This window comes from Rhagoletis zephyria, unplaced genomic scaffold (assembly GCF_001687245.7).
Source record: "Rhagoletis zephyria isolate East Lansing unplaced genomic scaffold, Rhagoletis_zephyria_1.1 Rzeph_scaffold_16115, whole genome shotgun sequence".
NCBI lineage: Eukaryota > Metazoa > Arthropoda > Insecta > Diptera > Tephritidae > Rhagoletis > Rhagoletis zephyria.
The window spans coordinates 1-12227 of NW_016173180.1; the positions used below are offsets into that span (position 1 = coordinate 1).

Sequence of the window (12227 nt, forward strand, 5' to 3'; positions counted from 1 at the left end):
ATCCAGCGATACGAACCGAGAGATTTGGGAAATCCGGACGAGGTTTCAAAGATAATCGTAACCAAGGCGAATTAATATAAGGTGATAGCAGGAGTACAAAAACAAAAATTTACATGTATTTTGNTGATAGCAGGAGTACAAAAACAAAAATTTACATGTATTTTGTTTTTGCTTTGGCGGCATAAACTGTCAAAATCTGTAAGAGTGTGTGTAGAAATTCAAACAAAATTTTTCAGTTTGATATCAGAAGCCGTGCGGCGAAACACATACACAAAATCAGCTGAGCTAGTAACACCACCTTATATAAATTCGCCTTGATCGTAACAATACCAATGACAGTATTAAGGCGAATTTATACAAGGTGGTGTTGCAACATGATTCAATAATACAAGGTTAGATAATTATTGACAGCTGCGGTTTGACACTCCCTTACNAATGACAGTATTAAGGCGAATTTATACAAGGTGGTGTTGCAAGATCACCTGATTTCTCAGCCTTACATGTGTTTTGTTTGAATATGAATATCTGCATANCAAGATCAGCTGATTTCTCAGCCTTACATGTGTTTTGTTTGAATATGAATATCTGCATATAATTTGTTAGTGTACATTTTTACTTATATACCTAACCTAACCTAACGGCTAACACTACCTTATTAAACTCGTCTTGGACCAGGTGTAGGTGTTTAAGTCGTTTGGTATTGGCGCAAACCGGCAAGTGGTTATATTTACTATTAAATATAAAATAAATTCGATAAGTTTTAAGCCTTTATCCTTAATAAAAGCAGTAAGCCCAATTATGAAATTTGCAAAGTCCCAGTAGAATGGTTATGGAATATGTACATTTCTTTATTTCCTACGGATGCAATTTGTAAAGAAGTACAATTACAACCAATTAAAGCGGCAGTTTCGCGGATAAAAGAAAGCACAAAAAAAATTCCATTAATTTTAATTCATATTCGCATACCCACAATTGTTTTACCCATTCTTTCCGCACAATTTTCATTTACTAATAATTGCGTTTCACTTGTCCCGTACGGAATAGAATATCTAGCGTATTTAGAAAATCGCGGTAGTTAAATTCCAAGTGAAGACCTAAATCGACAGAAAGGCATAGTTGTAACGGTAAAACTTTTGAATTTCTATTCAAAGTAAAAGCCTACCTCTTTGTACACCGAAACACTTGCAGACGGCATCCAACTCACGACTGCTCACCATGTTGTGCATTTCACGAACAGTTAGCGCACGAAGTAGCTGATTTCGCCTTATTGTACCGCATTTCTCGCGATCAAAGTCCTGGAAGACTTGTTTCAAATTAGAGATCTCGTCCGGCTGGCGCGCCAATTTCATAAGCGCTTGCGAGCATAGTGTACGCTCTTCGAAATTTAGAAAGCAATCGAAACAATCCAAATTAGCCAAATGAATAAGTGGCACAGCTGAGATCTCTTTATCAGCCATCGATGTTTCGATTTCAATGAATATTTCGTCTAGTGCACGACAAAAGTCGCGATAGAGCACACAACAGGCGCGTTTAGGAGANATATTTCGTCAGTGCACGACAAAAGTCGCGATAGAGCACACAACAGGCGCGTTTAGGAGAGCGAAATCTGTATATGAGAAAAATTTATAAAAACTCTTCAATTCCGTTATGGATTAGAGCAATTACATGTTGCTGATCGCATTCGATTCGTCTGGTGTGAGAGATATAAGTGCATTGTCCAGGCCGCGCTTGAAGTCAATCTCTAATATGTCACCCTCACGATGACGATCGTAATCTTGCAAGAAGTCAATGATGCTGATGCTACGCGTGATTGCTTGTCGTTTAATATTCGATAATAATTTGATAATGTATTCCTCGCTGTAGTTGTTGCCAACATCCTTGCTGATTGCCGGACAGTCTGCCTTGATCGCTTCCAGGTGGGGTTTCAGCTTTGGCACAGCGTACTCAGCGGGATCGGAATGCTCAAGGAATTTTGTGTAATTAAAGCCAAGCTCATTACCATAGCGTGCCAGTAGCGCGTTTAGCTCATTATTGGATAATAATATGCCGTTGGTAAGGAATACTTGATTGGCCTGATTGCATCTGACATGTCCGCTATTCAATCTAAAGAGTGTAGTGAACAATAAGCGGTCACTCAAATGCACGGTAGTTCATGTTCTCTACTCACTTGTCATAGGAGCGGAAAAAGGGATGTAAATGCAAACGCCGATTTCTTATTCGCATCTGTATACGCTGCAGAGCTTCCTCGCAGTAATTGCGCATACTCTCCTCGGCTTTGTTCCAATCTAAAGCGCCGTCACGCGGCATATATTTTATGTAGTCGGGTGGTGACTGCACTTCCAAGAGTGGTGCCTTATCTAGGTGTTTGATGGTAAAAACTATACGAAAATGCAAAGAATATAATTTGGTAATATTTTCAATAAAGCATGTGCAATAGTAGGTGCAATCCCGTATTCCTCGGACTAAAACTAGTCATGATACAAAAATTTGAAGGTAAAACCGCTGAGAGGCAGCCTGTCAAAAAATAAAAATTCGCTCAGAGGGAGAGAGTAAGTACGGGATCGCTTTCTAGTAAAAAATGGTAACTTCTGTCAACTTCAACATAACCTCCAAATTTTGGTTGTAAATTTTTGCTTATTTTGTATGTAAACTCACTCAGCTCACACATGTACTAGATAACCAAAAATACTTTCAAATTCATTAGAATCCACTTAAATAAGTAATTAAATACTTTTCAACATGAATTAGCAGAGTACACTTTTCTTTTGTTTACAATGTGGTTGTCAATCACACTAAATGATCGTTTGACACATTTACCAGAATTTACCAGCAAAAAATTCTCGGACTAAAACTGGTAGCTTCTGACAGAAAAAGAACCGTATTTACTCTCTTTTTTATCCTCTCAATAGTCAGAGAACCGAGTAGTGGAACGATTTGCAGTAAAATCTGACTGATTCTGACTATTTCTGACTAGTCCGGACTCGTACGGGATCGCAATTAGTATTAAATAAATCAGGGAGGGAATCTTAATATGAATGAAAAAAAAAACTTAGGGTACGTTCACACAGAAAGCAGAGCCGAGCCGAGCGAAGCAGTTCCGAGCGGGGTGAGGTTTTCAAATTGTTGAGCTATATGAAAGTGAAGCTTTTCCAGAAGGTGTTGGAGCTGAAAGCAAAGCGGTTTTTGTTTTTGAATGTTCTATTTAATTTTTCAGCTTCATGGTCAAATAAAAACGAATAGCTACGTTCCAGATGCTTCACGATTTGCAGGAACAGCCGGGTCCACGAGAAAAGCTCCGCTTGGCTTCGTTCAGTGTGAACACCAGCAGCTTCGCTTTGTTCCGCCTTGCTTTGCTCGGCGCCGCTCGGCTTTCTGTGTGAACGCACCCTTAGTCTGTCGATCTCGACCACTACTGTATTAAATAATTCATAATAGGTTGAAAAAGAAACCAACGTCATACTTGCCTCGATCGATTTCATCTTCAAACAAACGCCACATAATCCGATTTGTATCGACCGGATCTATGTAGCGTGCTATCAAAAAATTCATATCGCGCTGCGAGAGATACTTGCGCACGCCCATATTGTCGAGTGCTCGTTCGAATTGATGTTTTGTTATTGTGCCGGTGCGCAAGTGATCGAAACACTCCAGAAATTCCTTAACGCGTATTTGTCGCTTATGTATGTTATTTTGTATGCAGAATATAACATCGCACACATTCTTATTTTCCTTCGGATGATTGCACAGATCGGGAAATACTTTGTTTGCCATTTTAGTGCCATTGATCGCTGGCAACTCGGAAAGCTCAAGATCCACCAAACGTCCTGGGAAATCTTTGATGATTTGCTGTGCAGTTGGTATGATTTTTTTTTTTTTTATAGCTCAACTTTAAACTCTTTGGGTATTATGCTCACCAAGGAATTGTCCATTAGGTTGTTTTGTTTCAAATAATCCATTATATTTTGTATATGCTTTACGAACGCTGCATAGTTAACGGTATATGAGTCTTTTAGGTAACGTTTAAGCAATAGTAGGAAATCATCATCAGAGATGGGAATCTTCATGAAATGTAGAACTCGAGNAAAAAAAAAAAAAAAAATATGAATAGCAACGGGGTTTACAATAAAGAAAAATTTTCCAGAAAAAATCCTTTAAAACTTGTAAGTTCAGCCGTCTCAATTTTCTCAAGTTTGCAAGTTTGGCTGAGTTTAGACTACAGTATCGGCTCATGGAAATCAAAATGGATAAAATGGCTTATCAATTATTAGTACAGTTGCGTTGGTTCTGCCGTTGCATTATTTTGAAGTAATTTCTTGTAGTTTTCTGGTACTACCAGATTGAAACGCTTAAGTTTTAAATTTTTTGGAAAAATGTTTGGCGCCTTTACCGTGGTCTTGAAATTTCATTTCAATGGATAAGTTTACCCGCTTTTTTCTTTTTGTTAAATATGGTAACATGTTTGTTTACCATGGGGCAATATGAAATGTATAGGCAACCCCATCTCATTTGACAGATACTTAACACTTAACCTTGCATTGTTGCCCTTAGCACTGCCTTGCTAAAGGAGCCGATGTTGTCATGAGGAAGCCAGGAAATTGTTTTCTGAGCAAACCTTTTATTATTGAATCATGAGACTGCTCAACATTTTAGAAAAAAAAAATTTCGTTGTCAATCGATTACCAATAACAAAAGTTTAAACTTTTTTCTAAGCAGAATCTGCCAAAAATAAAACAGGGTGTCTACATAAACTTTCATTAAAAACCTAGAAAAATTTAATTGGGGACCAGGACACCAGAACAATTTGTCCAAAGCCAGGACAAATCCTGGTAAACCAGGACGTCTGGCAATCCTACTCTAGAAACATACTAGATAATTATTCTACATAAGCTCTGCACACTTTACGTGGTCAACGGATGTTGAAGTATTTATCTAATAATTAGATTGAAGCGCCTTTGCTATTGGTTTCCCATACCGCACTTTATATCCGAGTAGGAGTACGTATCTTCTATTCGGTGGGATGAGGGTTCGTGGAGTGGGACATGAGACACTAACCCCACTAAATCAACTTACCAATTCATAGTCTTGAAAATACGGAAGTAACGGTAAATTAATAAATTGTGCAATTTTTATGAGTATCAAACACAAGCGACGACGATCCTCAGGTCTCGGTATGACATTAATATGCATAGGATCATTCCATTCTAATCCAGTAGCCATATCTTTTTTGTCGACAGATGTAGTAGCTGAATTGAAAGAAAATCGCATTTTATTTTGTAATGTTTGGTTGCATTGTAAATATAAGATTTGCAAATAACTCACGTTCTTGGCAAACAACTTTACAAAACTGATTGTAGGCAACACGTCCATCGCGCAGACGAAAATAATCGATTACCTCTCGAAGCTCGAAATCGGAGAGACCTACAACATTTTTATATTTGCCCAATATGCTGGTGAAGAGTGAGTCTAAACAAAATAATAATAATAATAAATGAAAGTGAAACGTAGCAAAATATACGAATTCCTATTCAAATAGAACCGATGTGCATACCTGATATTAAGCCAGTACAGTTCGGATCGTGTTCGACGAAATCGGCGCAAATATTGAAACCATAACGGAAAATTGTTGCCTGGATTTTGCGACAAGCACGCCATATTTCATTTAAATTTAAATCTTGCTGCAATTCGGAGATGAATGAGAACTCGAAATGTTTAGTTTATCCATGGCAAATTTGAAATTTCTTTTTACCCTTTCATTATCTTCCATGATGATTTTTTCTCACACTTTTTTGGTTTACAAATTTTGGTTTCCAATTAATTAAGAAATATAGTTTCCACGAATTTTCAAATGTTTTTAAAGCATTTCACGAAAATTTGTGTAAATTGTTTGTAGAAAAATTTTTGTTTGAAGGAAATTATATTTTCAAAAACAGTTCTCTTTGTTTACAAATTATCCAGTATTTTGCCAGCAACTCTCCAGTAAACTTAATTTTCGGGAATTCGCTGTCATAGAAAAAATATCCAAAAAAGCATGGTGGAATAATACAAGGTGTTGGATATTGACAGCGTTCTCGCTCTAATCTGCCATCTTGGCTCCCTTAGCAAAATCGGTGTTTCCCTCTTGAAAAAACTACATTTTACCGCCTTTAAAAAAACTAAACTACCTCATTCCCTATTCCAAAACTGATTTGCAATCACTGAACAATTCTTTGACATTTACTTTATTCTTATTCGTTGACAAAATTAAATTAAAAATTAAAATCATTAATTCGACAAAAAACATTCGCTTTTTGTATTCTCCAAAGGCCTAAAATCAGCCAAATACCTTATGTGGGTCGGCTTAATCAGTAAAACGTGACAGTAGTTGACTTTTGAGGTTAATATATCGGTCTTGAGCTGGTACGGCTTTTAAGACATCCGCAGCTTCCTTTAAAGCATCGCTGCTAATTGCTGAGAGGACCAGATTATATTTCCGGACATAAGATGTGGTCTTGTACGACTGAAAGGTGGCCTCAATTTGTAGAAACCATTTGTTTGGCATCTCAGTTCAGAACGGTCGCAGCTTGCATTGCGATACAAGCTCCACATCTTTAGTTGGCATTTTGTTCGATGAAATATTTTCCCCATCCGTCGATGCGCCCTTTTGTCGACTCCGTCATGTTGTAACGACTCGGGGTCACCACTAATTTTTTGATGGCGAAATTTTTGTAAGTTATATCAATCATCTTATAGTATTTTCGGGTAAAAATTAGACCCCCAAGCGGTTTTGGAAGTTTGACTATAATTATAGGACATTGTGTTTAATAAACTAAATTACCATTTATTGCATAAGTGCTACGTAATATATACTACTTTCGCAAATTTAGCTTATCATAATATACCGTTTGTTACTATTTATATGCAAAATTTGATATGAAAGAGTACCAAATTTCGTACTACTTCGCAAACCGTGCTTCTTTTCTTCCCGTTTCTCTCGTTCTTCCATATTACAACCTTTTGTAAGGGAGCCGTCGACATGAGCTGTCACTACGTACAACACCTTGTATAATTCCACCATGCAAAAAAGCATGATACAATAATTTTTAGAAGGTAGTTTCACTTCTTTTTATCCGCCATGTTAGCTATCTGACAGAAAACGTGTTTCGTATTTTTTGTTGTACCAACTTTTTCAAAAAAAAAAATCCAGCTTTTGACGTTGGAAAAATAAAACAAAGAAAAGCCAAACATATAAGTAGAGAAATTTTCGAATATTTTGTAATAATTTTCTTCATAAAAAATTAACTGCTGCTTTCGGGGATATTGCAACACACGGAATAGATGTAAGGACACAGCTATAAGAGCCACCGCACACCACAGACTTTATCGGCCGCCTATTTAAATGATAGGGCTCGCTTGAAATATGTACATGAAGATGTATGGAGGTGCGCACATTACACCAACTTCATCGCTCTGACCAATAAGTTGTGGAGCAATGGAAAGACTAGCGAGCACATCTAAATTGGCGGCCGATAATGTCCGTGGTGTGGGATGGGTCTAATCCATTATAAACAAGAAATATTGATGTTATATTTTCATTTTTATGATTTTTATTCATGTGATTAGCAGTGGCAAAAATGTATGTACAAAATACGTATATTTATATTAAAAATTAAGTGATCAGTTATGAAACATATAAATCTTTACATGTTCTGTTAAAAAATATCTAAAATAACAAGCGATAATCCCCAAGTTCTATATCGTAGCAGTGGCCACATTGCGTGTTTGTCACAGACACGGTTTATGTCAAAAAATTTTGAAGTGAAACTACCTTCTAAAAATTATTGTATCATGCAAAAAAGTGCACGAACGTCAATTCAGTAATAACACTGTGAGACAAATGGTAGGGGTCAGTGATCGGGAAGGGCTCAAACTACCGGGGAAAGTTATATCGGTAAAAAAGAAGTTATACGTGTCCCGGCGTTTCGCTGGGTCACGTCTAGGAATCGAGATATATATATAACTATCATATAGGGGAAATTGTCACCTTTGGTGGTCTTTTTTTGACATAACTCGAGAACCACTAGTCCGATTTTGCTCAAACAAATTTAAAAAAATTAAAAATTACAATTCAATAGTTTAAAAAAATTTAATATTTTAGGCAAAAAATATTTTTTTTTCTTCATACATTTATTTTTACCGGCAAAACTGTTGATTATATAGAAAAACGTTATATGAACAGATTAAAGGAATTGTAATTTTTAGTTTTTTTTAAATTTGTTTGAGCAAAATCGGACTAGTGGTTCTCGAGTTATGTCAAAAAAAGACCACCAAAGGTTACAATTTCCCCTATATGATAGTTATATATATATCTCGATTCCTAGACGTGACCCAGCGAAACGCCGGAACACGTATAACTTGTTTTTGACCGATATAACATTTCCCGTTGGTTTCATCCCATCCCGATTTTGGCTGTCGCGTAGTGTAATTTGCAAGTTTCATGAACATCTGATAATTTGCTTGTTTATTCGCAGCAAATTCTTAAACAATATATTTTATATTTAAATAGGTTTATTTTGTCAATTTCAACAATAAAAACAAATAAACAGTTTCCGTATTAGTTTAAATTTCATCTAGCAACATGCGATCAGCTGTTTTTCGTATTGCCAACTTCTTACAAGTAAAAAGGAGTGTTCGCCATGATAAAAATATTAAAAGGTAGAACCGCTGAGAGTCACTTTTGAAATTCTTGACGTTTCCAAACAATTTAATTTTTAAATTTACTCACAAACTCACACACACATTTTCATTTTCATTCTCAAGCAACAACAATTTGGAACAATTTCAATTTTTTATTTTCACTTTTATATGATTTTAAAATGTTGGCAAACTTCAAAAAAAAATCATGGCCGACAAATTGAGAGAACGGTTCTACCTTGCTATGTTTTTATCATGGTGTTCGCTATGCAACTGCCAGTAAGAATTAGCCAGTAACAAAATTCAGAGAATAAGGTACCTTACTCTCCCAAAGAGAGAAACTGACTAAGTTTTGCGCGAACATTAATTAGCAAACATTTGCAAGCTTCACTGCCAGCTGGCGTCCACGGTTGCATTTCGAGCATAATAAATTTTTAAAATTATTTCAGGTGTAAAACAAAAGAGGACCTATACGTATATTTCTTCTTATTCTGACTTTCTTCAATTCCTTTGTGGAAGTCACTGTCGGATTTGATATATCGACAGTGGTGTCGACTGTGTTTCGATTACAAATACAGATTTTTCAGCCGAGTACCGTTCAAATGTTTGGAATTAAATAAATAAATTAAATAAACAAATATTTACATACTTCTTTCATTAGTAAATCGCACCAAGATTGTTAATATATATATTTTTTTTACCATATATCGTGAATAACATACTAAAATAGTATGTACTGAAGTAGACAAAGCACAAAATAAATGTTCAAGAAAGTAGAAAAGTTTTGGAATTTTTCAAAAATGTAAATATATTTTAGAATTATAAGGATTTTTCAGGTTTTATACACAAGTACCATGAACATAAGAATTTTTGACAATTTGTGATGTTTCACATCTGTACATTTTAGGATGGATTTCAGAATAAATAAAACTCTCAAAATTTTGGAAAAAATAACAATTTCTAAAATCTCAATAATTTTGTACATTTAAAAATGTTCTCATTTTGCCAAAATTTCCAGAATCTCCCAGATTTCGATAGTTTTTAAAATTTTGGAAATTATCCTAAAAATAAGAAATCCCAAGAAATATTCAAACTTGCTGTGACTTTCAACTATGTAAAATAGTACAAATTCGAAAATACAACAGAAAAAGTAAAAATGTAAAAATAAGTAATATGAAAATTTTGATAGTTTAGTGAATTCGAAGAACTGATATGCACTTTTCACTAGTGTGTTATAGTTATATGATACTAATATAATTTTTCAGAATAATAACGAAATTGATCAATCATTGCGCAATTATGGGGACGCAGATACGGTTAATAATTGCGCAATTTTGTAAGTGCTCACGATGTTGCAGGAAAATCGAACTCACGTGTGTTCACAGGGCGGCTTAATTCTTTTTTTTTACAAAAATGTTTAATATTGTTTTAAAACTGGTACTCATTCTAAAAGGGGTATTTTTACCTTAATAATAAAAATATAATTTTTTTCAATTCTCTACGCACAACGCAGTTAATTGCACTGCTTTATTTTTAACATAGGGATCAGGGGCCAAGCAAAGATTACCAAAAACTCATGAAACAGAACGAAGCAAGAAAAAAACTATCAGTATTTTCTTTAAGTTGTCTCCAATTGGCAAATGTTCGATACGCTACAACAAAATCGATAACAATAAAACCTATTTATCACGTGCTTGGACGCATTTACATGATAGCGCACAAAAAATTTACTTGAATTTAAGCAAACGTCCAAATAAATCACCAAATTGGCGTTAAATCACCTAATCTGGACACTCTGCTCTCCAATACTCCAAGAGCCGCCTCATTGGATGTTCTCAGTGTCCACGCTTCTGCGCCATATACCAGCACTAGCATGATGAGTGACTTATAGAGTGTGGTTTTCGTACGTCGAGAAAGGACTTTACTCCTGAACTGTCTACTCAGTCCAAAATAAGAATTTGTTGGCAAGAGTTGGTTCTGCGTTGGATTTCCATTCTGACATTATTGTCGGTGTTAATGCTGGTTCCAAAGTAATCGAAATTCTCTACTTTCTCAAAATTATAACTGTCAACAGGGCCGTGGGTACCAAAGCGCGAATGTGCTGACTGTTTGTTTGATGACAGGAGATACTTCGTCTTGTCCTCGTTTACTACTTGGAAAAGGCAGAACAGACTTCGCGGTTTTTGTTACCGATGATGTCGATGTCATCGGCATAAGCCAGCATTTGCACGCTCTTGTAGTAAATAGTTCCTGAGCGGTTCAGTTCTGCAGCTCTTATTATCTTCTCCAACATCAGATTAAAGAAGTCACATGAAAGCGAGTCGCCCTGTCTCAAACCCCGTTTTGTGGCGAACGGCTCGGAGGGGCCTTTCCAAATTCTTACGGAGCTGGGGGTATTGCTCAATGTCATTTTACACAGCCGTTTGAGTTTTGAGGGGATGCCAAATTCAGACATTTCGGGGTATAGGCGACTCCTTTTAGTGCTGTAAAAAGCGGCTTTAAAGTCGACAAATAGGTGGTGAGTGTCGATCCTTTTCTCGCGGGTTTTTTCCAAGATTTGGCGTATTGTAAATACCTGGTCCATGGTGGATTTGCCACCTAAAAAGCCACACTGATAAGGCTCAATCAGTTCATTGACGGTAGGCTTCAGTCTTTCTCACAATACGCTCGATAAATCTTTGTAACCTATGCTTAGAAGGCTAAACTACCGGGAGTTGATGCGAATGGCGGGGTCGCATTTCTTGTGGATTAGGCAGAGCACACTTAAATTACAGTCGTCTGGCATGCGTTCATTTGAACATATTCCGCGTAAGAGTTGATGCATGCACCTTGTAGGGTAATTAAACTATATGTTTTTACGCTTGTTTAAATTCTTCAAGCTAAATTTATTGCTCTATGAATTTGTTTGTTATTGGAAAAGAAAATTTTTGATTAATACATTAATTTTCAATAAAAGCAAACAATAAAGGAATAACAATTTTAAATTAAATATCATATTTGGATATATTGGCGATCCTGCCAGGAGATGCAGAACACTTGCACCTAATTCAAACTTTGTTGAAGAAATTGAATTTTATGTTCCAAGAAGTCCATTCGAACAGTACTATTGGGACAACCTTAACCAGATACACAAATTCCGCCTGGAGTCAACCTGATATTATTGTCGATTCTTTTTTGAAAACTACGCCTTTTGGACATTAAGCGCTGCTATCTATCAGCTATGAGTTTGATTCTGCTTTGAAGTATCAGTCACATAATATACATATTTAAATATCCTTACTGAGAAGAATACCAACTAAATGTAGGGTAATTAAACTATACTAGAGTGCCAGTTAATATCGAAATTCGACAGTTTTTCTAACTTAACACGTATCGATACTTATACGGTACAAACTAACTAACCAGAAAATCTTCTGCTAAAACGTAACTATATTTTTTTTTATCTGAGAAGGTCTTTGGAGGACTTCAGCTGGACTTGGAATTGACCCGATATATTCAAGTTTATCGATAAATTTCAATGATTTGATACATATCGATAGTTCGATGAATTTCAAGAA

At 35.9% G+C, this 12227-nt stretch overlaps 1 protein-coding gene across 1 annotated transcript; it reads right to left on the bottom strand.

Moving 5' to 3' along the window:
• Nucleotides 1-1008: 1008 nt before the first annotated feature.
• Nucleotides 1009-5764, bottom strand: LOC108379299 (uncharacterized). The gene is given in 10 exon segments (XM_017635645.1): nucleotides 1009-1094; nucleotides 1163-1543; nucleotides 1664-2103; nucleotides 2168-2378; nucleotides 3465-3846; nucleotides 3915-4101; nucleotides 5051-5243; nucleotides 5320-5463; nucleotides 5549-5675; nucleotides 5747-5764. Coding segments are annotated over 10 exon segments (2169 nt in total).
• Between the last annotated feature and the right edge of the window lie 6463 nt (nucleotides 5765-12227).